The sequence below is a fragment of the Choloepus didactylus genome, chromosome 13 (genome assembly GCF_015220235.1).
Source record: "Choloepus didactylus isolate mChoDid1 chromosome 13, mChoDid1.pri, whole genome shotgun sequence".
In the NCBI taxonomy this organism is placed as follows: Eukaryota; Metazoa; Chordata; class Mammalia; order Pilosa; family Megalonychidae; genus Choloepus; species Choloepus didactylus.
The window spans coordinates 91,913,337-91,938,142 of record NC_051319.1 but is presented as its reverse complement, the minus strand read 5'-3'; the positions used below and the strand labels follow the sequence as shown (position 1 = coordinate 91,938,142).

General features: G+C 37.5%; 1 protein-coding gene across 4 annotated transcripts in view; it reads left to right on the top strand.

Annotated features, from left to right (window-relative positions):
- Positions 1–24,806, top strand: part of JAKMIP2 (janus kinase and microtubule interacting protein 2) — a 177,672-nt gene that overhangs the window by 108,306 nt on the left and 44,560 nt on the right. For all 4 annotated transcript variants that reach the window (XM_037801884.1, XM_037801883.1, XM_037801881.1 and 1 more), the window contains exons 3-10: positions 7,754–8,251; positions 11,833–12,042; positions 13,906–14,004; positions 15,142–15,288; positions 15,968–16,108; positions 18,875–18,931; positions 19,889–20,008; positions 20,945–21,073. In XM_037801884.1, the coding sequence (XP_037657812.1) occupies positions 7,754–8,251; positions 11,833–12,042; positions 13,906–14,004; positions 15,142–15,288; positions 15,968–16,108; positions 18,875–18,931; positions 19,889–20,008; positions 20,945–21,073 (1,401 nt within the window). The remainder of the gene's footprint in view (positions 1–7,753; positions 8,252–11,832; positions 12,043–13,905; positions 14,005–15,141; positions 15,289–15,967; positions 16,109–18,874; positions 18,932–19,888; positions 20,009–20,944; positions 21,074–24,806) is intronic.

Below are 24,806 nucleotides of genomic sequence, written 5' to 3'. Positions count from 1 at the left end.
TATGTTTTTGTCACAGCACTCTGTACTGTCTGAAGTATCTTGTATATTTATTTTCTTGTTTATTGCCTGTTGTCCCCACCTCAATAAAATGGAAGCTTCTCATGAGTAGGCAACCATATCTGGTTCACCGCGTGTCCCCAGTGCTTGGAAAACCACCTGGCTTATAGGAGGTGCCCAGTGATGAACTTATGTGCTTCTTTTTGTAAAAATTTCCCACAGCACCATGGCATAAGTAATATTATATTATTTATTTAGATAGGGACTCTCAGGCTCAGGTGAAGAAAGGATTTCCACCCAACTCTGTCTTCTTCTTGAACCAGCACTCTGAGCCATTAAGCTTTGTTTTTTTCCTGTTTGTCTCTTTTGTGGACACAGTGAGGCAGTGATCAGCTGCTCAACATGAAGGAACGCACCAGGGATTGCTGTGAGGTGTGGAATCCACCCACCCAATCCTCCAGTGTTCATACTCTTCCTCAGAGCTAGAATGCGGTTGCAGTGAACAGTGTGGGCATAATGACAGTGGGAAGGCATAGGGAGAGCCACATCAGGAGACGTAGGGGAGAAGAGAGTATCAAGGGTGGTAGCAGTGATAGTCAACTAGGAGCTTCCACCATAGGAAGAGCCCTTCAGATTGCAAAACACTCATACCAATCTTCACAATAATCACAGCAAGCCTGGGCTAAAGGCAGAGCGCTATTACTAATCTTATTTTACTGAGGAAGAAAATGAGGTTCAAAGAGTTTTAATTCATTTGTTCTAGTGACACAGTGAGAGGATGTTTTAGTTTACCGGGGCTACTATGACAAATACTACAGACTAGTTGGCTTAAAAAAAGAGAGAATTTATTGTCTCATAGTTTTGGAAGCTAGTTAAGTCCAAAATCAAGGTGTTGGCAGGCCACGCTTTCTCCAAAATCTATAGCGTCCTGGTGGTAGCTCAGTCTCTGCCACTGTCACATGGTGATCTGTCTCCCCGGGCCTACTTCTCTGGCTTCTACTGACTTCTGTGTCCAAATTTCCTCTGCTGAAAAGGACTCCAGTCATATTGGATTAAGGCCCACCCTGCTGCAAAGATCCCATATAGAAATGAGTTCACACCCACAGGTCTGGAGGTTAGGACTTGAACATGTCTTTGTCATAGGAGATGTGATTCAGTCTAACTTAGAGGAGGAGTCAAATTGTTGGCGATCAAAACATGCTGCATATATATTATTCTGCTGAGCTCTGTGGCCTCTAGAGTACTCTCAGAATTTGCCAACCATCTCTCTATTCAAGTGACTGTTCCCAGAATCACCAGCCCAAATTTGGACTGGGGTATTTCTTGCTTTCTGCACCCTTAGTACTGTTTTCAGGAAGTATAAGTGGCAGAAAGCCAGAAGTTAAACCATATAATCCTTTGTGGTTCCCCAGGTGATTTCCCTTATAAGCAACCATCCAACAGTGGTAGCTTTTTCTTCTTTCACATCTCTTTGAGAAGTGTTTAGCTCCTTTGGAAATCCCTGCCAGCTTGTTGTGAGTTTAGAACTCCTAGGACATCCAATACAGATAATCCAAGCCAAAGCTTATGTTAACTTGTCTTGCCTTGATAACCTCTCAACCCTCTGCTTACCTTTGACTGGGCTGCCCAGTTTTTGATCTTGGATTTTAAGGTCACATTGAATCTCAAATTATCACCATCTTGATGCAGAATTTACACTGACATTTTCCAAAGACCAGATTAGAATTAGGACAGAAAAGAAAAATGCAATGCAAGGCCTTTATGGGATAGGCATTAATCCTCTTCCTTCTATCATAACTGTAAGCTTTCCCCAGGAGGATTAAATATTCCCTATGACATTTTTTCATAGACCTCTGGGGTAGAAGAAATTTTGTAACTACGTAATTTGAAGCCCCGTTGACTGCTCATCTCTTTGCCCTGTCCTACCCCATACCCACTCCTTATGCTTAGACATACTCCATTGCCTTCCAGGTTACTTAATACATACTGAAGAAACCAATTTTTAGCACTGAACATCTCTTTCTGTTAGAAAAATAGTTGTTGCAATCTTATAATAATAGCAATGTATTAATCTTATCACAATAATATGGGTAATTATATTTTTATATTATGTTAGATGGATTAAATTATCTCTGTAAAATACAATATCAATATATTAAAATAATGCTCATCAAAGTCAATATTATAATATCTATCATGTATTAATAATTGTTAATCTAGCATGCATTCCTTCCAAAGGGCTTTTGATACATTATCTGTCAGTCCTCACAATAGCCCCATGTAAATGACATGACCAACTGTCTTACTTTCCCAGGGCTGCCATAACAAAGTACCACAAACTAGGCGGTTTAAAAACAGAAATGTATCGTCTCACATTTTCAAGTCTGAAATCAAGGTGTCGGCAGGGCCAAGCTTTCCCTGAAACCTGTAGAGGAGAATTCTCCCTTGCTCCTTTTAGCTTCAAATGTTTGCCAGCAATGGTTGGTGTTCTTTGGCTTCTGTGTGATATTCCAGACCCTGCCTCCGTCTTTACATGATGAACTTCTCCTGTGTCTGTCTCTTCTGCTCTGCTTATAGGACACCAGTCACATTTTATTAGTGCCCACCCTAATCCAGTTTGGCCTCATCTTAACCTATTCACATCTTCAAAGACCCTCTTTCCAACTGGAGTCTTATTCACAGGACTTGGGGTTAAGACATGAACATATCTTTTTTGGGGGGTGGCACAATTCAACTGATAACACAAACCCTGTTTTACAAATGAGAAAATTGAGACTGAGAGAGGTGAAGAACTTTCCCAAGTTTTCAGAGCTAATAAGAAGATGTGGGATCTGACCCTGATCTGGCTCCAAAGCCCAGGTTCTACTTTAATAGACCTTCTTTGTTATGTTATGCTTATGTAGAGATTGTTCCTCAGTTTTCTTTTCTGAAATTTGGATGATACAAATACAAACTACATTATAGAGATGCCAAAAAGAAAGTACTTTAAATGTACTGATAGGTTTAAAGCATTTAGAAAGGTGCCTCATTCGCAGTAAGTCTGTGTTAAATGCTAACAATTATGTGATTGAGCTGAATGTTTCTCCATAAAACATCTCCACTAATCAATGGTGATTTCTTTCTTTTCCTAAATAATTTATCTCCATTTCAAAGTATTATCACTTCATATTTTTCATTGTTACTCAGGAGTAGCTCTTCATCTTTTTGTATATCCATTCTCTATTTATGGTAGGATAAGCAAAGCTATTTCCTTAATGGTACAATCAAATGATTTTACTACAAAATTGTTTTGGCTCTTTTTTTTCCCTGAGTAAATGCCAGTCACATCCTTTGTTTCTCTTTCATGGTGAACCTCTTCTTCCAAGCTTAAAAAAAAAAAGTCATACCTAGAAATTCTGCAAAAAATGCCAGTTTCCATGACAACCAAATAAGTAGACATGAAAATTGTCAAACATATTTCAATTCCTTTGGACTTCCCTTTGGTTTCTATGGATTCTTTTAATTGATGAATGAGCAGACCAGTGTTTGTATATGTTTTTGTCTTTGGGCTGGAATATATTTCCCATATACCTATACTCTCACTTTTTTCTTCCTGTACATCTCCCCTCTAAATTACTCACAAGAGATTAATGTTTATAATTTTGGAGAAATGACAGACTCACCAAGAGAAATAAAATTGAATACACCCCAGAGAATTTTACACAAATAATTTCAGATCAATGGACATCTCCTCTTATATCCAGCAATACTACCGTATATTTCATAGTACTTTAAAGTTCAAGATATTTTCCCATGTACTATCTAATTTAATCCTACAAATAGCTCTGTTATAGGCATTTTCAAGTGTATCAAATATCCAAAGAAATATAAAGCAAGTTTCTTAGAGATAGAAGATGGGGAAATCAAAATGTAAATCCAGAGCTTCTTATCCTTTGTCCATTTTTACTACAGTTTTTCATTGTTCCAAAAAAGAATTGCTATTATTCCCCCTAATAACTTGTTACCCTGCAGCCCTTGTTGTCATGATATGGTTCCAAAAGCCTTATGTAAATTCATGCTGCTGGATTTGAAGGTGACTCACAAAGTATTTGCTGAGTATCTAGTTAAAGTTCATATAACGTAAGCTACAGTACCCTTCCAAAGTCCTATATGGAAGGTAAAGGATCAGAGTTTCTAAATCAATGAACTATAAAGCCCCTCCTCCAATGAAAATGAGCCATCCAGAACAGGGATCAACAAACTTTTCTCTAAAAGACAAGATAGCAGGTATTTTAGGTTTAGTCGGCCAGACATTCTCTTTTGCAACTACTCAGCCCTGCCATTGTAAAACAAATGCAGCCATGGGGAAATACATAAAAAATGAGTGTGGCTGTATGCCAATAAAACTTCATTCATGAAAACAAGGATATACCAGATTTGGCCCACAGGCTGTAGTTTTTCAGTCCCTGGTCCAGAAGATTCCCATGTATGTTTATTCCAGAAAAATGGAAAGATATTGGTTGTCTTCACTGAAGCACTGAGAGAAACATCAAGCAGAGGAAAAGTGGACGTTCTTATATGTTAGGGTGTTTTTGTTGTATGTTGTTATTGTTGTTTTAAACAGGGAAGAGGTGGATGAAGGGCTGTTGTGGGTAACCCCTACAAGCATGTGTTCTCTAAACTATACAATAGCTTATGTTATATATTAGTCTTGCCTCTGGTTAAGGGTCTAGTCACAAACTTATTAGCATACATTCTGTAATTTGACCATGCTTTTTATCATGTGTTGTGTTGAGAACCACTGGGTATTCTAAGATGAACATGGCTCAGCAGTGGCCTTCAAGAGGTTTCTACTTTGGAAAGTAGTGAGAAAGGACAAGTGTGCAAAAATTCATAGCATAAAGAAAAATGTGGAAATGACATGTAAGGAGGTGTTAGCAAGTACACCAAGATGACAGAGGCAGAAGAAATGAACTTTGTTCTGGGTGATTAAGAGCAGTGTGACAGGAGAGGGTGGTATCCAGCTAGGCCATGAAGAATGAGAGAATCTCAAAAGGTGGAGCTGAGGAAAGGGTGTTTCAGTAAGAGGGAACTGCAGACATGCAGGAACAAAGATGCAGGGCATGCTGCGAAATAGCAAGGTCCTCTGAGCCTGGTATGGGGTGTGGGTGAGGAGAGGTAGAGTGAGAGGTAGAAATGGAGTGAAGGTATTGGGATTTTATTCGACAGCATTAGGGAGCCCTTGGTGGTTTTTGAGCAAGCATGTAAATAAAATTAGAACTGAGTTTTATTAAAAGAATATCGGCAGTAGTGTAGGGAAAGCTGGGTTCACGTTAAATGAACTTCTGAGCACTATCGAGTGACATTGTTCTATGGAAACAGTATGCTAGCCACTAATGCAGGCCATATATGTGATATTAAAATTTCTTGTAACCTTACTTTTTTCTCTCTTTTTTTGCAATTTTATTGAGATATAATCACATAACATACAATCATTCAAAGTGTACAGTGTTTCATAGTATCATCATACAGTTGTGCTTTCAGCACCACAAACTTTGAACATTTTCATTACTCCAAAAAATAAAATGAAAATGAAAATGAAAAAGAACATCCAAAACATCCCATTCCCTTCCTCCCCCCTTGTTCATTTACTTTTTTTAAATACAGTTTGAGATATATTCAAACACCCTACAGTCATCCAGTGTACAGTTATACATAGCACTATCATACAGCTATGCATTCATCACCAGAATCAATTTTTGAACCTTTTCCTTATTCCAAAATAAAAATAAAAGCAAAAAAGAACCTCTAACTCTTTTCATCCCTTCCATTCTACCCTATTCTTCATCTAATTTTTGTCCCCATTTTTCCACTCATCTGTCCATGCACTGGATAAAGGGAGTGCAAGCTGTCTTATAGCCTTAATTTTAAAAAGTAAAAAGAAACAGGATTAATTTTAGTAATATAGTTTATTTAATCAAATTTATTCAAAATATTATAATTTCAACATGTAATCAATATAAAAATTATTGAGATATTTTACATTCTTTGTTATATGCTAAGTCTTTGAAATCCGGTGCATACTTTTCACTTACATCTTAATACATCTTACAGCAAATCTCAGTTCAGACTTGCCACATTCCAAGTGCTCAATAGCCACATGTGGCTAGTGACCATGGTTATTGGACAGAGCAGCTCTAGAGCGTAAGAAAGAATGGGCATCCCGGGAAGGGGCCTTAGACTAAACTGGAGGTGAGAGCAGACAACAGGATGCCAGGCTGCTTGTTTTGCCAAGTCTTCATATGCCCTAAACACTTTTAGAATAACCATCATGGGAATAATTGCTATACTTTAAAAATGAAAAATGCATAAAATGTTATATGGACCTAGAAAATAATGTTCTGACTTAAGGTAGGTAATCTATTAAGGTAAGTACCATCTCAGGCACTTCACATTATAATTAGGATCGTTTCAAAAGGGAGCTTAAATCTTAAAATTTTTCAGCTTGAAAGGCCTTTAGCGATCATTTGGTCTAACATCCAGTTTTACAAATGGTAGAGATTTAACTAGATATGACACCTGAAGCCTTCCCAGTTCTTCCCTTTTTCCAGATTATGATATGTGGGGTGTGTGTGTGTGTGTGTGTGTGTGTGTGTGTGTGAGAGAGAGAGAGAGAGAGAGAGAGGAAGGGAGGGAGGGAGGGAGGGAGAAAGACAAGTAGCAGAGATGAGCTGGGGGAAAGAAGATGATGGAACAGGATCACCTGAGAGGCTTTTTCAAGCTCTGAATGCCAGAGCTTCACCCTGACCTACTGAATCAGAGGCTGACTCACAGCCAGATTAAAGCAAGGCCACTGCTCATCTAAAAAGAGTCTCATATTATCACTGGAAATACACCAAAACACAGAAGCTTGCTTTACCAGAATTCCTGAAAGGTTACTTTATTCACTACCTGGAGTGTTGGCTGTGGGGTTTAAGGATGGGAGTGGGGAGGGGTACAAAGAGACTTCCATGGAACATGCAGAAATAAATAGTCACTAAACTTCCAATGAAACCCAAAGCATTTTTTTTTTTTTGGCTGAGGGTGGTGTGTAAAACTTAGAGATGGCACTAAGTTGCTCCCACCAGGAGAGGTGAGGTTGAGTCTATAGCAACCATCTTCATCCTCTTTGCAGCAGCATCTTCTCTTCCAAATAGTCTACAGTATAATTTTGGTACTAATTTATTAGCCTGATCAAAATATCAAACATGAGCTGTCCTGAACACCCACAGTTATCAGTTTGGATCTGGCTAGGGATGTGTATTCCAAAAAACAATTCAGGTGATCTGTTTTGAACTCTTCCCCACAAAGTTGAAAACCATTAAAGCAAACGTGTCTAATTTTAATGTGTATACCTATTGCCTAGGGAATGCACATTTTGATTTCTTAGGTCCAGGTGGAGCCCAAGATTCCACATGTCTGATGAGCTCCTGGATGATGCCAGTGCTGCTTATCTGCAGACCACACATTGAGTAGTAAGGCCCAAAACATCAAATATTGTCTGAACAAAGTAATATATTCATCCTTAGGTATTTCCTCATTTCACACACTTTATTCCCAGCTGCAAAGCCTATGGTTCCTTTCCCTCTGAGCACACAGTGGCCAGGAGTTTGTAAAGAGATGAGGATTTACGAGATCACAGTTACCCCAAGCATGTCCTAAGCTGCAAATCCTGCCTGGGAGTATACCCTTCCTTTGAGGCTTATTTCTTTTCATCCTTTCCCCTCTCTGCTTGTAGGTGTCTAAGCTTGAAAGAGAGAAAACCCAAGAAGCAAAGAGGATTCGTGAGCTGGAGCAGCGCAAGCACACGGTCCTGGTGACGGAACTCAAAACCAAGCTCCATGAGGAGAAGATGAAGGAGCTGCAGGCCGTGAGGGAGAATCTCATCAAGCAGCACGAGCAGGAAATGTCAAGGACAGTGAAGTTGCGGGATGGAGAGATCCAGAGGCTCAAGTCGGCTCTGTGTGCTCTCCGGGATGGCAGCAGTGACAAAGTAAGGACAGCGCTCACCATTGAGGCCCGGGAGGAGGCCCGGAAACTATTTGATGCAGAGCGTCTTAAGCTCTTACAGGAAATTACGGACCTGAAAACTGCCAAGAAGCAGGTGGACGAGGCTCTGAACAACATGATCCAAGCGGATAAAATTAAGGCGGGGGACCTTAGAAGTGAGCATCAGTCCCACCAGGAAGCCATCTCCAAGATCAAGTGGGAGTCGGAGAGGGATATTCGGAGGCTGGTTAGTAATCTCATCAGACCACTGCAGAAACATTCTTTTTGGAGGTTTCCTCTCTCCATGGGGTTTGCTTTCTCAAGTGTTTTCTTGTAAGTGTATTATAAGCAGTGCCCACCTTTTGTCTCGTACTCCATCCAAAGTGCAAGAGAGGTGGCTAAGTAGGTAGGTAGGTAGGTAAGTAGATGATGGATATATAGATAGGTAGATGACAGATAGACTGATAAAGATGAGTAGATAGATGATAGACAAAGATTGGTGTGGATAGATGGACAGATAGAAATACATAACTAGGCCAGAATTGGAACTGTATAATTTTAAAAATTTAGAATTACCTTTCTCATAAAAACTGTGTTCTCTCAGCCCCACATATTTGGAGGGTATCAATTCAGTGATTCCTGTTTTCTAGTCTATAAAAATAATCTAAACTATGAACTCTTCCAAAGTTAGCATGTTCTTGGAGGCTCTGCATTTATGAAGTGTTACTGGGTTTTCTCTTTTGTAGGGAAAGTTCCTCCTAAGACTTTCATGGTATCTGAAAATGGTAGCCACATGGAACAGAGTGATTCTTCATTCTTTCTAGGAACAAAGTCTGAAAGCCAGACACAGCTATAAAATTCATAAATAAAATGACATTTATAGTCAATTTAAAAATAGAAGATCTCTTTCCCAAAATAAACCTCTAAAACAGGGTCGTTAAAAGTTTTAAATTGGGTGTCATTAGTAAGTTGCTTTTTTGCTATTCCAATTTCTAAGACATCTCAGCCCCCACAGAGTTGGGTTGTTCCTTTTAAGATGTATCACCAAAGCCACATAGGTCTCTCACGGTGCTTAAAAATCAAACAAATATAACTATCATCTGAGAGCTATAGAATCCTAGGTTGACTTTGTCCAATTATTTTAGAAGAAATCTTTAAAATCATCTACATTCAGAATGTTTAGCATTTGTTATATCTTGGCAGAAGTAAATCAGATTAACCTTCATCACTTAGAATATACTTTATGCTTCTCTAAAAATAATATTTCTTAAGGAAAATATCCACATTTCCTCTTGTGTCTGCAGACTTTTAAGCAGTTATTTTCTAAGAATTCCAATGATGCTCCTTGGACAATATCTTTAAGTAAATTTTAAGTAAAAAATGGTTACCATAGAATATTTTTAATAGCTAAACAAGTGTAATTTTCTTTGTACTGAGTTACAGTGTGACTGTAAAATGTTGTTTTGCCACACTTTCCTGATTCTTTATCTGCAATTCATTTTATTGCACTTGTTGACAATGAAGACCAAATGCAGTGCAGAAACACTGGCCGCTGCCCTGCTTTTGGCCTTTAAAAAGACAGCGGCTGGTGAAGAAGGAATCAGGATCGTGAACTATGGAATCAGCAGGTAGGGAAATGAAAAGAGAGCCTTGCATTGAATATTTTTGTTTGATGCTGATTTTCCATGTAAAATCTACAGATTTATCCACTTGTTGATCTGTAATTTTTTCCCATACCTTCCTTTCATTAGCACATTGCTGAAGTAGACAAAAAAAAATCCACTTAATAGCAATGCAAAATACTAAGCTGCCAGAAGAGTGGTTCAAAAACTGGAAGTGTTCAGTAATAGACAAGTAGTTGTCTTTATCTTCTCCCTATTCTTACTCTGCTTCTATCCCCAACCCCAGCTCCCTTTTTGGAACTGGAAGGGAGAGAAATGGGAGCCATTTTGTTTTAAAAGTCCCTTAAAGAATTCTGGTATGTACTCCTTCCCATCTAAGATCTAGATTCTAGTGTTTGGTAGATTTTCCATATTTTGAATCTAGAGTCCATGCAATAGGCCACTATACAATAGAGCCTTTTCAATATTGCTTACCAGATATTACACAGAAAACCACTTTAGGAAATGCCAGGAGTGTATGAGTAGTTTGGGTGGCTAACAGAGTGGCCATAGAGTCATAATATTGAATTAAAAATCAAGCTCCACCACTATTAGCCACATGACTATGACCAAGTCAAGTTTTTAACCCTAATTATCATCTGTAAGATAGTAATAACAGAATCTACTTAATAGGATTGCTGTACAAGGAGATAAGGCATGTAAAGCTCTGAGTATAATGCCTTGAAGATAGTAAAAAATCAATAAATTTTAGTTATGATGATGATGAGGGTGGTTATATGATCAGTAATAGAGTGATTTCCTAGCAAGTTCAGTTAGGTAGGATGCCTCATAACCAACTAGGAACATGCAGCATCTGGGGCTATTGTAAACCGTAGATAACACTAGAGATGACTGGTCTGACAAATGAATGTGCTGCTCAATTAAGAACAATACTGAACCCAAGTCTCCTGTAAGGAAATGGAGACTAAAGACAATGAATAGGACAATGTTTGATTCCTCTCTGAGGTAATGCTACAGGATCCTGCCTTCCCAAAATTGACTTAAAATTTAATCAACTGACTTGGAGGCAATGGCTCACAGATATTAACATGTGCATAGTATATGATTATGCAGAGTAATATCTATCCCTAATTTTTTTGTGGTATAAAGAACACAGCAAAGAAAGTATAGAGAATGATTTCTTGTATAAGAGGATACATTTTTATAACAAGAGACAGTATAATATTGTTTGTACTAGGTATCTTTTCTCTAACTCCATTTTGAATATTTACATAGAATAAAATGAAATAAGAAGAAAGGTCTTATCCTGTGGTGGCTATGCAATCTTCAATAATTGTTCACAAATCTTCACTTCATTAGTCCTCTAGTCCAGAGATGGCCAAAAGCTTTCAGTCCAATGGAACTCAGATCAATTGGTATCAAATGCCTTTGGCCCTCAGTTGAGAATGATTCTGAAGACATGTCCAGGCTTAACAGAAGTAAGTGTTGAAATTGATAAATGTGTCCCACAGATGTGGGAGGGGAAATAATAGCTAATATTACTAGGTATTTTCCATCCATGTGCTAGTTGCTACTGTGATACTCTAAGAGTAATATTACAGTGGTTGGTAAGAACCAGTTGCTTTGAAATATGAATGAGAATGAAAAGAGCTTATATAACATGAACCATGGAAGATGCATTCCCTCTACATTCACTGGCCTGAATGCAAACATTGACCTTAGGAAATGATCAGGTTCCTGAGAAGCCCTCAGTTTTTTCAGTTACAAATGACCTGATCAGAGTAGCAGTTGCTATTTGAACGGAACTCAAATGCCCATTCTCCCGAAGAAGAGGTAACATCAATAACTGTACTGGGAAACATTGTAGCAGAATATTTAAAATCTCTCTTTATTAACCAATGACCTATTTGAAAGTAAACTTTTTCTTTCCCTATGCAACCAACCCAGACCATTTCAAACAATCTATTTTATAAAAAGATCTACCTAGGATATATGAGAGAAAAAAAGAAAAGGCTCTCTTTGACACCTAATTAGCCTAAGGTAGTACTTCATTACATAATGTTGCCTTTTTAAAAGAACAACACTTGTCTTGTTCATGGTTTTTTCCCTGTATCAATCAGCAGAAAGAAGTTAAACTCATACCATTTAAAAATATATTTCTTTGCAGCATTGTTAAATAAAATGTCCTGGGTCTTATCTGATTCAGATGGATGAAATCAAAGCCAAGGACAGGATCATCTTTTCCCTGGAAAAGGAACTGGAGACCCAGACAGGCTATGTACAGAAACTCCAACTGCAGAAGGAGGCTTTGGATGAACAACTCTTTCTGGTGAAGGAGGCCGAGTGTAATATGAGCAGTCCAAAACGAGAAATTCCGGGAAGGGCAGGAGATGGCTCTGAACACTGCAGCAGTCCTGTAAGTCTATTCAAATTGAAGTTAAGAACTCAGGAGTCATATTTTATTTAGCCCCCAAGTTTTACTTTTCACTTAAGCTCTTTTCCTGTTTACTACAGAGAAATCAATTCTAGCTCCTACTATAAAACCAGGTGGTATCTTGGGAACAGGCTTTTCTAAACTCAGAGACAACAAAGTGGTCAGCCCTGCGTTAGCAGATCACAAGAGAATTACAGATCTCTTTAAATCCTTCATGGAACTTTTCTAGCCAAGCAATAACTATCCAAAGATAGTAAGAATCTTAAATTAGATGAACATACTTTGCCTTTGGCAAGACTGGTAATTTTTCCCTTGTGCGAAAAATTGGGTTGAAAGTTTGGTAAACATGGTTATCATCTGTGCAGGTCAAAATGTTTCATCATATGAAAGACTAAACCATTTATTATCATCATCTGAAAGCTTCTAGTCTGATTGAACATGTCTCTTATTTCCCTGGATTTTCATCATTTTTATGAGAAACTACTTTCAGAAGTACAACGAAAGAAATGGGCTTGTTTATGGTTGACTATTACATCTTACATGTTTCAAATTATTTAGCTGCTAAAAAGATGGAAATTTATTATTTAGTAACAGAGATGATTCCAAAGTACTACTTAGAACTGAGTAATGAATAATCCATGAATTGATATTTAGGATGGATATATACATATATGCCAGTAGGTGGTAGAAAGAGGTCTGAACTAGGAATTAGCAGACATAAGTTTTTAGTTGTGTCACTCACACTCACCTGCAATCTAGCATATCGTCAGGAGAACGGGCTCCTAGAGAAAGACCCTGTGGTTAAAATCCTGGATGTGCCATTTACTAACAGTGTGACCTTAGGCAAATCACATCTCCACTTTGAGTTTCTTCCTCTATCAAATGAGAGCGATTGTGATACCAGTAAGTCTGGTCTAAGGATGAGAACAGATGAAATGTAAACTTCATTTCATTCAAGCACACTGTCTGGCACATAGCTAAGCATTCAATGCATATTAGTTATTGATTTTTTTATATTAGCTGTGGAGAACTTGAAGTTATGACCTTCCTGAATCATAACTGTTTGGCTGAGTCCTCCAGGATATTGTGAGTCCAGGGATTTAATATACATGAAACTGCTTTGTCAGCAGTATAGCACTATCAAAATGTAAGATGATAGCAGAATTGCAAGTGTCTGATAATGGCTATATGGACTCTAGAGGAGAGAATTAAGCCGTGACTACTGTGCAGAAGATGACCCATGGCAGTTCTGCCATTGGGAAATCCAGTTGCACTGTGCAAAACATACTGATGAAAGCTCTCCTATAAAATGTTATCTTTTATGCATGAAAGTAAGGCACTGCCCTCTCACTCTGAGCTTTTTCTTCAGGAGTGTACGGGAATTTGTAAAGCCCATTCCTACCTTCCTGCTCTGTTCCCACTGTGGCTAGGTGTGATAGCAGGACAGCTGTCTAAGCCGTGGAAAGCACTGCACAGCCATGGCACAGGAGATGCTCCCCGAACCTGATATAATCACAACATGACTTGGTCTCACAGTTCTGATAAGCTGACCCAACCTTCTGCCTACCCCCACCTCCCGACACCCCTTGCCAGGAATCCCGGCTCTGGGGAGTAGCTGCTACATGGAATTCGTTTGTGATTTCAGCCAGGCTTGGTCTTAAACCCAAGGGGTGAATATTGGGAGATAGAAGAGGGCAGATATTGACTCTTCTCTGAATAAGAGAATTTTTTTTCTCACCTCATGAGCCAAATGAAGAGAATTGGGCCTAGTGCTTTTATGAATGGTATTCCAAAACTTCGCAAAAAGTGTTATTGAAGAAATACTCATTTAATTTTCATGTGTAGGACTTGAGGAGAAATCAAAAGAGAATAGCTGAATTGAATGCCACTATAAGAAAATTAGAAGACAGGAATACACTCCTTGGAGATGAACGAAATGAATTGGTGAGTTATAATCAGAATGTCTTTATTTTATATTTTTGTTAAGTATATTTATAGAAGGATCACATAATAGAGAAAAGTGCACATATCATAAAGGTACAGCTCAGTAAATATTCACAAAGTGATATTGCTGTATAACCACCCCCCAGATCAATAAATGGAAGATTATCAGCATCTCAGAGCCTCCCCTTATTATGACCCCTCCCTGATCATCATCCTTCTCCCATCACCATAGAATTGTGTTGCCATTTTTAAAACTCCAGGTAAATGGAATCATATGATATTTACTCTTTTCCTCAACATTGTTTGTGAGAGTCATGTGTTGTGTTGTGTGTAGCAGTTCATTCATTTTCATTACTCTATAGTATTCAATTAATATACCACAATATATTTATCCATTATGTTGTTAATCGATATTTATAGTTTCTAGTTTAGAGCTGTTAAGAATGGTGTGGCTACATGTCTGTTAGTAAAAACAAGAAAAAAAAATGTTCCTTTCTGGTGGGAATATATGAGAGAGTAAAATCACTGGATCGTAGGGCATGCACATAGTCAGCTTCAATAGACATTACCTGTTTTCAAAGCATGAGAGTTGCAGGTCTGAGTCTGGAGACTTAGCAGAATCTCTGGTGGAAAGGATGGGCTTTGGAGACAAGGCTTAGATTCAGGTCCTGGTTGTATTACTTAGAGGCGGTGTAGATTCGGATGAGCTTCTTTGCCTGTCTGAGGCAATGAGAGGTCATTCCTGGTAGGAGAAGTAAGAGCACGTGTGAGCTATGAGGTGCTGAGCATAGCTGGTAGCAGGTGGGGAAGGCATGGGGGAGCAAAAAGGGCAATTACTCTTACTGAGACTTTCCAAAACCACTATCTCTTCAGCACTTCTTTCAGGTAATATATTGATATATGGTTATGAACTCTATGATGAAAAGATGTTAGAGTACAGGAAACTGAAAACAAAGCAATCATTATGTTAAAGGAAGGATTGAAATGTCAGTGGCCAGTCCTGGTACACGTAGTGAAACACATGAAGGGTGGACCCAGTGGCTTTCTCCCCGACCAGTTTATTCCCTCTACCCCCTCTCAAGCCTTCCCCCACCCTGAAACACAAGGAACAACAAATTGCAACTTATTTCTTCTCAGTTAAAACGCGTGCGAGAAACTGAAAAACAATGTAAACCCCTCCTGGAAAGGAATAAGTGCCTCGCCAAGAGAAACGACGAGCTGGTGGTGTCTTTGCAGCGCATGGAAGAGAAACTAAAAGCTGTTACCAAGGAAAATTCAGAAATGGTGTGTATTATAGCCTCTGCAAAACTGCAGCTTCCTTCTTGATGTTATTCCAATAATCTGAGTTACTGTTCTTTCTCAGCTCATTTTAAAAATACAATGCTATTTATGAAAGTTTGTATTTTTCCTTATGTAAGCCAAGAACCTTTAAGGAAGAAATTGAGAAGCTTGTGTGCTCTGAATTTTATGGGTTTTTTTAAATTTTCAGAACAGCAAAAGTGCTTCCAGGAATCTGCACACTCTCCCAAAACAAGAAATGGAAAGCAAAGCTTCAACATAGCCCTCAGCTACAGAAACCTCCTTCCAAGTGTTTCACTAACTGCTCATTATAGAACTGCACTGAGGGTTCCCCTCCTCCCTCATCTAAGGTCTTGCATAATAGGGGTAAATAGATTCCATCACTTGCATTATATATGGACAAGTGATATGCCAATGTACTCCTTAACAGATTTCCGATACAGCTGTACAGATTTTCAGACAGTCCCAATGATTTGGACATACTATAGCAGGTAAAATGTATTTGAGGGTTTTAGTTGGTGTGTGTGTATTCCAGCTAGGATACTTTCTCATCCAGCTGTAGCTTCATAAAGTTTCTACAAATATTTTATAACAACTAAAGTTTATGATTTTTAAAGCTTCCACTCATACTTTCTTCTTATCCAATTTTGTTTTTCAAATCCAGAGAGAAAAAATAACATCCCATCCACCCCTGAAGAAATTAAAATCTCTGAATGACCTCGACCAAGCTAATGAAGAACAAGAGACAGAGTTTCTAAAACTTCAAGTCATTGAGCAACAGAACATCATTGATGAGCTCACAAGGGTAGGTCTTGGTCAATCTGTAAACTTGAAGCTGTTTTCAAGGACAGGTAGCCAATAGATCAACATACACTGGAAGCACTTAATAATTTTAGATTCCCAGAGGCCCAAGTTCCTGTGTTCAATATCTGAATATGTTCAAGAACCCTATCCCCAGACTGTTGCTGCAAAGGAGAGGCTAGGCCTCCCTATAATTGTACCCAAGAGCCTCCTCCCGAATGCCTCTTTGTTGCTCAGATGTGGCCCTCTCTCTCTCTACCTAAGCCAATTTGGCAGGTAAAATCACTACCCTCCCTCCTATGTGGGATCAGACACCCAGGGGAGTGAATCTCCCTGGCAACGTGGAATATGACTCCCGGGGAGGAATCTAGACCCGGCATCGTGGGATGGAGAACATCTTCTTGAGCAAAAGGGGGATGTGAAAGGAAATGAAATAAGCTTCAGTGGCAGAGAGATTCCAAAAGGAGCCGAGAGGTCACTCTGGTGGGCACTCTTACGCACACTTTAGACAACCCTTTTTAGGTTCTAAAGAATTGGGGTAGCTGGTGGTGGATACCTGAAACTGTCAAGCTACAACCCAGAACCCATGAATCTTGAAGATGATTGTATAAAAATGTAGCTTATGAGTGGTGACAATGTGATTGGGAAAGCCATATAGACCATACTCCCCTTTGTCTAGTTTATGGATGGATGAGTAGAAAAATGGGGGAAGGAAAACAAACAAACAAACAAAGGCACCCAGTGTTCTTTTTTACTTTAATGCTCTTTTTCACTTTAATTTTTATTCTTGTTATTTTTGTGTGTGTGATAATGAAGGTGTCAGAGATTGATTTTGGTGATGAATGCACAGCTATGTAATGGTACTGTGAACAATTGAATGTACACTTAGTTTTGTACGACTGCATGGTATGTGAATATATCTCAATAAAATGAATTAAAAAAGAAAAAGAACCCTATCCCCAAAACATTTTATGCTATTAAACTACATTATAGCTTTTCAGTTATAATCCTTTTGTTAACTAATTCAGTAACACGACTAAGACTAATAACTGCAAAGCACATTAAGAAGAACATTCAAATGCATTGTTATGTAAGTAGGTAGGTACGCTGTATGTGCTATAATTGCCCTCCAGTAAGAGGATCCTGAGGCTCAGAGATTAAGTATTTTGCCTGCAGTAGCAGAACCATAAGCCTCGTGTTCTCCAGCACCTAATGGCACCCAGCACATTGTTACAGTTTATTAAATATTTCTTGAATGAACAACAGCATAATTACCTGGCTGATCTAAAATTCCAGTCCAGGTTTTCTGACCCCAGCTTCAGAACCTGCTGAAGTAGATAGAGCAGTTATTACTACTCCCTTTGCAGATGTGGGAACCACTGAGGACGAGAGAAATCATGACCTGGCCCAGGTCAGTGTAACCAGCAAAGGTGGACTAAGACCTCTGGATGCCTTTGGGGTTTCCACTCTGCCTCTATGTCTTTATTATGTGAATGGCATCTGTGGTTGCTCTCACCTCAGAACCCAGCCAAAGCCTAGAGAGTTGTGTAACTAGTGCTGGAGAGATCTAGGCAGTTGTCACTAGGGTAGGGTGAGCAAGCTGATTCACTGCTGAGGCAGGAAGAAAGATTATACCTTCTGTTTACAATTATTTATGGCACATCCTTTCTAAAATCTCTTTGTTGAGTATATGTTATAATGCATCCAATATATTAGGAGGATAATCTGAGTATATAACTTCGATATATTGAAATATTGATTGAGGCTGTAGGATCAAAATATTTTTACTTATAAAGGTGAAAAATCAAAAAGGTTAAACACCACTGTTTCAGATAGATTATTTTCTGAACATGGTCTTCTGAAGCTTTCTGCCCTGTACTCTGCTTCCACATCCTTAATAGCTCATAAATCTCACATATTCGCAGGTCCAGAAATTTGCCTGGCTTTGAGCATCCTGAGATTAGCTGTGAGCTTCTTGTTGCATTTTGGGCTGTTTATGCATGTTGATCAGACTTTCAAGGAGACATAAGCATTGTTTGTTCCATTTTGCATTGGATTTTTACAAGTAAGAAGTACATGGAGCACTAAGCAGATCAGTCCCCCAATTCCAGGGATATTTTTCATTCACAGCAAGAATGAATCAAGAAATCCATAATTATTTCCATGAATTCTTTTAGTTTCCCAGAAAATTCCAATGATAATTAAAAAAAAGAAGAAGAAGAAAGAAAGAAAGGGAGGGAGGGAGGAAGGGAGGAAGGCTGGCCAGATGACTCAGGGTAACCAATTAAACATGTTGATCTTCAGGTGAGACCCGAGTTCCAAGGATAGTCAAAAGGGATTGCTCATTGTCATTGCCTTTCAAATGATTAAACTGGATAAGGTTTTACTTTATTGTGAAAAGTTATTTTTAACACTTAAATCTAAAGTAATTTTGGTCTAGAAAGCAAGAACTGTGCTTTGGGGGAATCTGAATATTTTCAGAACTAGTTGATTTTCAGATATAAAACAAAGGATTCTGATTAGAAAACACAATGTACTTCCTTTTGTGAGGCTCTAAGATACACCTAAATTAGCAAGAAAAGTTACATACTATTCTTAATTTGAAAATATTTAAGTATCAAACCCCAAAGTTGCCAAAAGTTACAAAACTTAATCATATTTTAAATGGAAATACGTAATGCCCTACGGGGAAAACAACCCTGTCTTTGCAAACAGCTCTTGAGAAAAATATATCAACTCTGTATCTGAAAAGTCCTTCATCTGTTTTCAGGACCGAGAAAAGCTCATCCGTAGGAGGAAGCATAGAAGAAGTTCCAAGCCAATTAAGGTAATGAGAAAACTAGGTTGTCATGCCTTTTCCCCGAACGCAGCCAGAGAGGCCAGGCTTGCCAAGGAATCTTTCTGCAAAGATGTGATAAATCAGGTGTTCCTGAACTGCAGCAAACCATGGGCTTTATTTGCTGGAAGAAAATCTCTCCTCTCAGCATTTCTCAGAAGTCTAAAAATGATTGTGTTGTGGATTTTAGCCTGTAAGGGTTTGCTTTAATTTGGCAGTCCTGCCACATAGCTTTCTTGGAATGGAGAAGGCAGTGGGTTTGACGTAGAAATGGTATTCTGGCAAACTAGAAAGTCACACTGCAAGAACATGCAAGGGGTACATATGATTTGAGGTTTCCTGCTGAATAAAATTAGAGTCTGATACCTATCCTATATCTGATTAACATATTTTCATTTTTTTACTTCGACAATGTTAGTGATAATGAGACTTCTAATCCACCAATATCTGTATAGCCGCTTACAATTCACAAAGTGTTGTTAGTTTGACTGTTTCTCTTGATTTTGGTGTGTTTGGTTTGGTTTGGTTTGGTTTTCAAGTGCATCACTTGGTTTAGATGTGGAATTGAATGACAAGACTTAAGATCTGAAAATTTCCTTCCATAAATGTCCAGGCTTTTAGAATCCCTCAATTGTATTTTAAATACTGGAAAGCATGTATCACATGAACTTATCATGGCATAAAATGTAATTTTAAAAGGTGTCATTGTTTCTGTGAAGAAAGCCAAGTATTAATAAATCTTTCTTGAACACATCAGAAGTGAAATAATGGGAGAAACACTCATTGACATTGGTGTGTTCTTCCTAAACTTTTATTTCATGACGGAAACATCAGAGGATCCATGTCTTATATGTTCATTTAAACTTATGCCTGTTGATAGTGTTTTGTAGTATGTCAACTTTCCCCACTTTCAGTAGTATCAGTAAATATGCACTCTCCCCCCATTAGAGGCCTGTTTTGGACCCATTTATTGGCTATGATGAGGACTCCATGGATTCAGAGACATCATCAATGGCCTCGTTTAGAACAGACCGAACACCAGCTACCCCTGATGATGACTTGGATGAAGTAAGCTTTTCCATTTCTCTAGTCTTTTGTGATATTGTCACCTAATCTTTCTTTTAGAGGCAGAAAAAGCATTTCACTTTTCATCTCCTTTATGAAAATGATCTGCTAATGGTGCCCAATTTTGAGCCCAATCAACTTTGTTAACCTCTTGGAAAACTGCTTCACCTCTGTCCTGCAACCCTTTTAGAAACTTCGCTACAGTTCAGTTCTGTAACTTGAAGACTTCTTTCAAAAGAAAAGTCACTGTCTACGGAAGGTGTGACCAAAAAAAAAGATAAGCTTAGAAGGCTTTTGGATACCACTCTAAAACAGAGTTTAGCAAAGTGTGACCTGTGGATCATCATCAGAATGATCTAGGGACTTCAGTTATAATGAGAGTTCCTGGACCCAGCAAATAACTCCTGACCAAGTAGGGTGAAGCCCCCAAATTGCATTTTTCACAAAATCCCCTAGCGATTGTGTTATGCTCTAAAGTTTGGGAACTAAAGCTGTAAAACCAAGGTTTTATAATGTATCTGGGGGACAAGTTGCTGAATATGAATGTATTGAAAAGACATGAAAAGAAATGAGACCAATTGAGTATCATTTTCAAAAATTTGTATCCAAAATCTGGGAATCAGTTCTAATTTGGATCCAAAAATTGACTGAAATTCAAGCCAAAAGTGGCAGTCATCAGAAAAATAAACAAATGTTTCTTTTATAAAAACAAAAACTTAAGTATTTCTGTGATATCCATCTTGTAATATTACAATATTTGTGTCCATAGCAAATACTTTACAGTTAATAGTAAAATCAAATAGAATGTAAAATCAAACAAATCATTAACATCTTTAAAGAGTGGGCAAAATGTTAATATTTCACATTGAACAAAGGTCCTGAACGTAACACAGTTTTTTGGGGGGTGGGGGTTGTTTTGTTTTTGTTGTTAACTTCTAGAGTTTAGCAGCAGAAGAATCTGAGCTGCGATTTCGACAATTAACAAAAGAATACCAAGCCCTCCAAAGAGCATATGCCCTCCTTCAGGAGCAGACTGGAGGCATCATCGATGCAGAAAGAGAAGCCAAGGTTAGTGCATATTTGAGGAGAGTGCTCTGACATGACTTGCAGCAGTCACAGCATAAAAGGACCTTGGACATAAAAATATCAATAGGATAGCTTTCCCTGCACCTTTTCCTCCTCTGCCACTTTTGAACTGTTGTATCTTTTATGTCAACACACCTTGGAGTAAGAGACATTAGAACCAGCTTAGATCAATGCTTTTATTCTGTTAAAAATGAGTATATAGTTCTTACTCTTACTATTTGAAAACTTAAGTTTTCATACCCAGACACTATTGAATTTTAATAATCCATTTTTTGTTTCTTGCTTGGAAAAAGAACATTTTTCTTTCAAAGTTAATGGTTAGCCAGTTTCTTTTCTTAGTTAGTAAGTGCCCAACATTACGTTTGACAGCTTCCCAAGGGCTTCCACAGACAGTATCACATTTAATCCTCATGACAGCCTCCTAAGGCAGGTACTTTATAAAAGAGGGATGTGAGACTCAGAGAGTTTAATTGAATCACCCAAGATCACACAGCCAGTGAGTGGCAAGGTAGGATTCTACCTCAGATCTTTAATGGATCAATTGTTCTTTCCATTGTCACAACTGCCTCTTAACATACCTATTTCCAAAACAGGAAAGGCACACAATATTATTATTATTTATTGAGTGTTTGTTGTATTCCCTGAGTTGTACTGAGCACTTTACATGCATTATCTTATGCAATCCCAAAACAGCCTTATGAGGTGAATACTATTATGATCTCCTTTTAACAGAAAGGGAAATAATAGCTTAGTAGGGGTTAAATGCAGCTTAGTGTAGTTTAATTATTCACCTAAGGTCACAAAGCCAGGATATGACCTGCTATTTCCAGGGTCTTACCACCACACCATAACTACTCATAGATTATTTTACATGGGGTGAGAGGGGCCATAGCAATCTAGTGATTTGTTCCTACTTCCTTGTTGGAGGGTGTGCAGTGGGCTGAGGAGTATTGTAGAAATTCCTGTTAATTGTTTAGTGGAAAAGAATAGATCTTACAGTTATATATTTTTACTTAGTAGAAAACTTATATACATTCATGCATACTTGCAAACATATACAAGCATAGTTAACAGTTTTTTTTAAAACACTGTGCTTTGGAATAGACAGGCAAGCAATCTCTGGAGATTTTTCTGAAAGCATCCATATCTGCCTTCATGTATGCCTTAATACTCCATTTATGTATTTATGGTATTTACTCAGCATTTGTAACAACGTAGTAATGGGCAGTTAAAATAATAGCATGTGCCTTGTTTTCTGGATAGGTGATATTGTAGAAGCCCATCCATTTTTTTCATCTGATTCTCCTATTCAAATAAAGGTTTTAGCATTAGCAAAAATGATATAAAACTTAAAAGCATTATCTATGATCATTGAAATGGGCAAAACATACCTTTCTGAGCAAAACAGACTAAAACAAATCAAGTTATTAGAAAAAGAATAATAGAATAAATTCAAAGAAAGGAGAAGAACAAATACTATAGATGAAAGACCATCAAAGGAAACAAGATAGTTTTTTTTTTAATTTTAATAAAATAGAAAATATCTGAAAATAAAAAGAAGAAAGGGCAAGACACCTAAAAATTATTAGGAATGAAAAGGGGAATATAACCCCTAAAACAACTGAGATTTCTTAAAAAGGAGAAGTAATTTACCAAAATTAAATTAAAAATAGATAACTTCAGTAGAACTAAAACTATTAAATAAATTGAATCCCTAGATAAATATCTACCCACAAAATAAATGCCATTCCCAGACAGTTTTACAGCTGAAATCTGCCAAACAGTCAAAGAGCAGATAATACTAATACTATACAGATTCATCCTGAGAGCAAAAATGTAAGGAGGAGTACTTCCCACATCATTTTATAAACCAAGTACAAACTTGATACAAAAACTGGAAGTGGAGAGTATGGTGATGATTGTAGGGCTAAGTTTACTGTGGATACAGATGGAAAAATCTGGAGTAGTTATTAACAAGTTAAATCTTAAAACACAAATACACCACGAATCCAATAATATAATTCACTATAATTCACTAATGGGTGAAACTATATAATCATTTCAATAGAAACAGACAAACAAAAAAAGAATTGTTATCAATACCTATTCAAGGTTTAAAAATATCTTAGCAAAATTAAGAATAGACTTTTTTTTTTTAATTCAGTTTTACTGAAATATAGTCAAATACCATATAGTCATCCATGGTATACAATCAGCTGTTCACAGTACGATCATATAGTTATGCATTCATCACCACAATCTATTTCTGAACATTTTCCTTACATCAGAAAGAATCAGAATAAGAATAAAAAATAAAAGTGAAAAAAAGAACACCCAAACCATCCCCCCATCCCACCCTATTTGTCATTTAGTTTTTATCCCCATTTTTCTACTCATCCATCCATACACTAGATAAAGGGAGTGTGATCCACAAGGTTTTCACAATCACACTGTCATCCCTTGTAATCTACATTATATATAATTGTCTTCAGGAGTCCAGACTATTGGGTTGGAGTTTGGTAGTTTCAGGTATTTACTTCTAGCTAGGAATAGACTTTTTTAACCTGCTAAAAATGAATATAATATTTAATGATCTAAAGAATTATACTCCTTACAATGAAGAATAAGAAAAGGATATTTACCATTCCTGATTTTATTCAACCCTATTCTAAAGAGCCTGTACAGATCCTAACACAAGAAGGAAATGTGTATAAGGGCAGGAAAGAAAAAAACCCTGTGTAATTTCCACAGAAAATATGATTGTATATAGAGACAATACAAGAGAATCTTCAAGCCAAATTACTGGAACATATGATGTAGTACAGCAGGGTTGCTGCATAAGTTCAGTATCCACAACTGTTTACACATACATATAAATAAATGATAGATGGACAGATGATTGATACATAGAGATAGGGATAGAGATGTATGCTACCAAGGAAATAATTTAGAAGTGCAATATTTTGTGTAAGAAACGTACCTAACAGAACAATAGGCAAAATGAAATAAAAGGTAGTTAGAAGAGGAAACCTGAATGGCTAATTTAACATTCAAAAATGTACTCATACATAATAATTATCAAGGAAACACAAACTAAAACAATGGAATATTACTTTCCAATCAGCATGTTTTTATCGTATTGGTAGAAAATAATATATCTGATAATAGATAATGCTAAGTTTTGGGGAGGATATAGAGAATATCCTACATAGTTGGAAGAAGTATAAATTGGTTTATCCATTTTTGAGTAACATCTAATGTCATACCCAATGACTTAGTGCTGCATTCCCTAGAGAAATTTTTACACATGCACATGTTACAGCCTGATTTATGGTAGCAAAACAAATGGAAGTAATTTCAATGTTTATCATCACTAAAACAAATAATTTGTGATAACGTCATACAGTGCAATACCAAATAGCAGTTAGATGAATGAATTAAAGCTAAATGTATTGACAGGGATAAATCTCAAAGGTTTATCTCAAAAATTCTTTTGTTTGAGAAAAGCAGTGACTCATAAAAAGTCTGATATTTATTTAAAGTTTAAAAGCATGTAACACAATGCTGTGTGTGTGTGTGTATATATATATATATGTATATAGTTTAATGACTGCACACATGCATATATTAACTTTGGGAAGCGATAAAAAGAGGTCTAAAGGGGTACATGGGTTTAACTATATTTTAACATAATATGTCTAATACTCATAGGAAG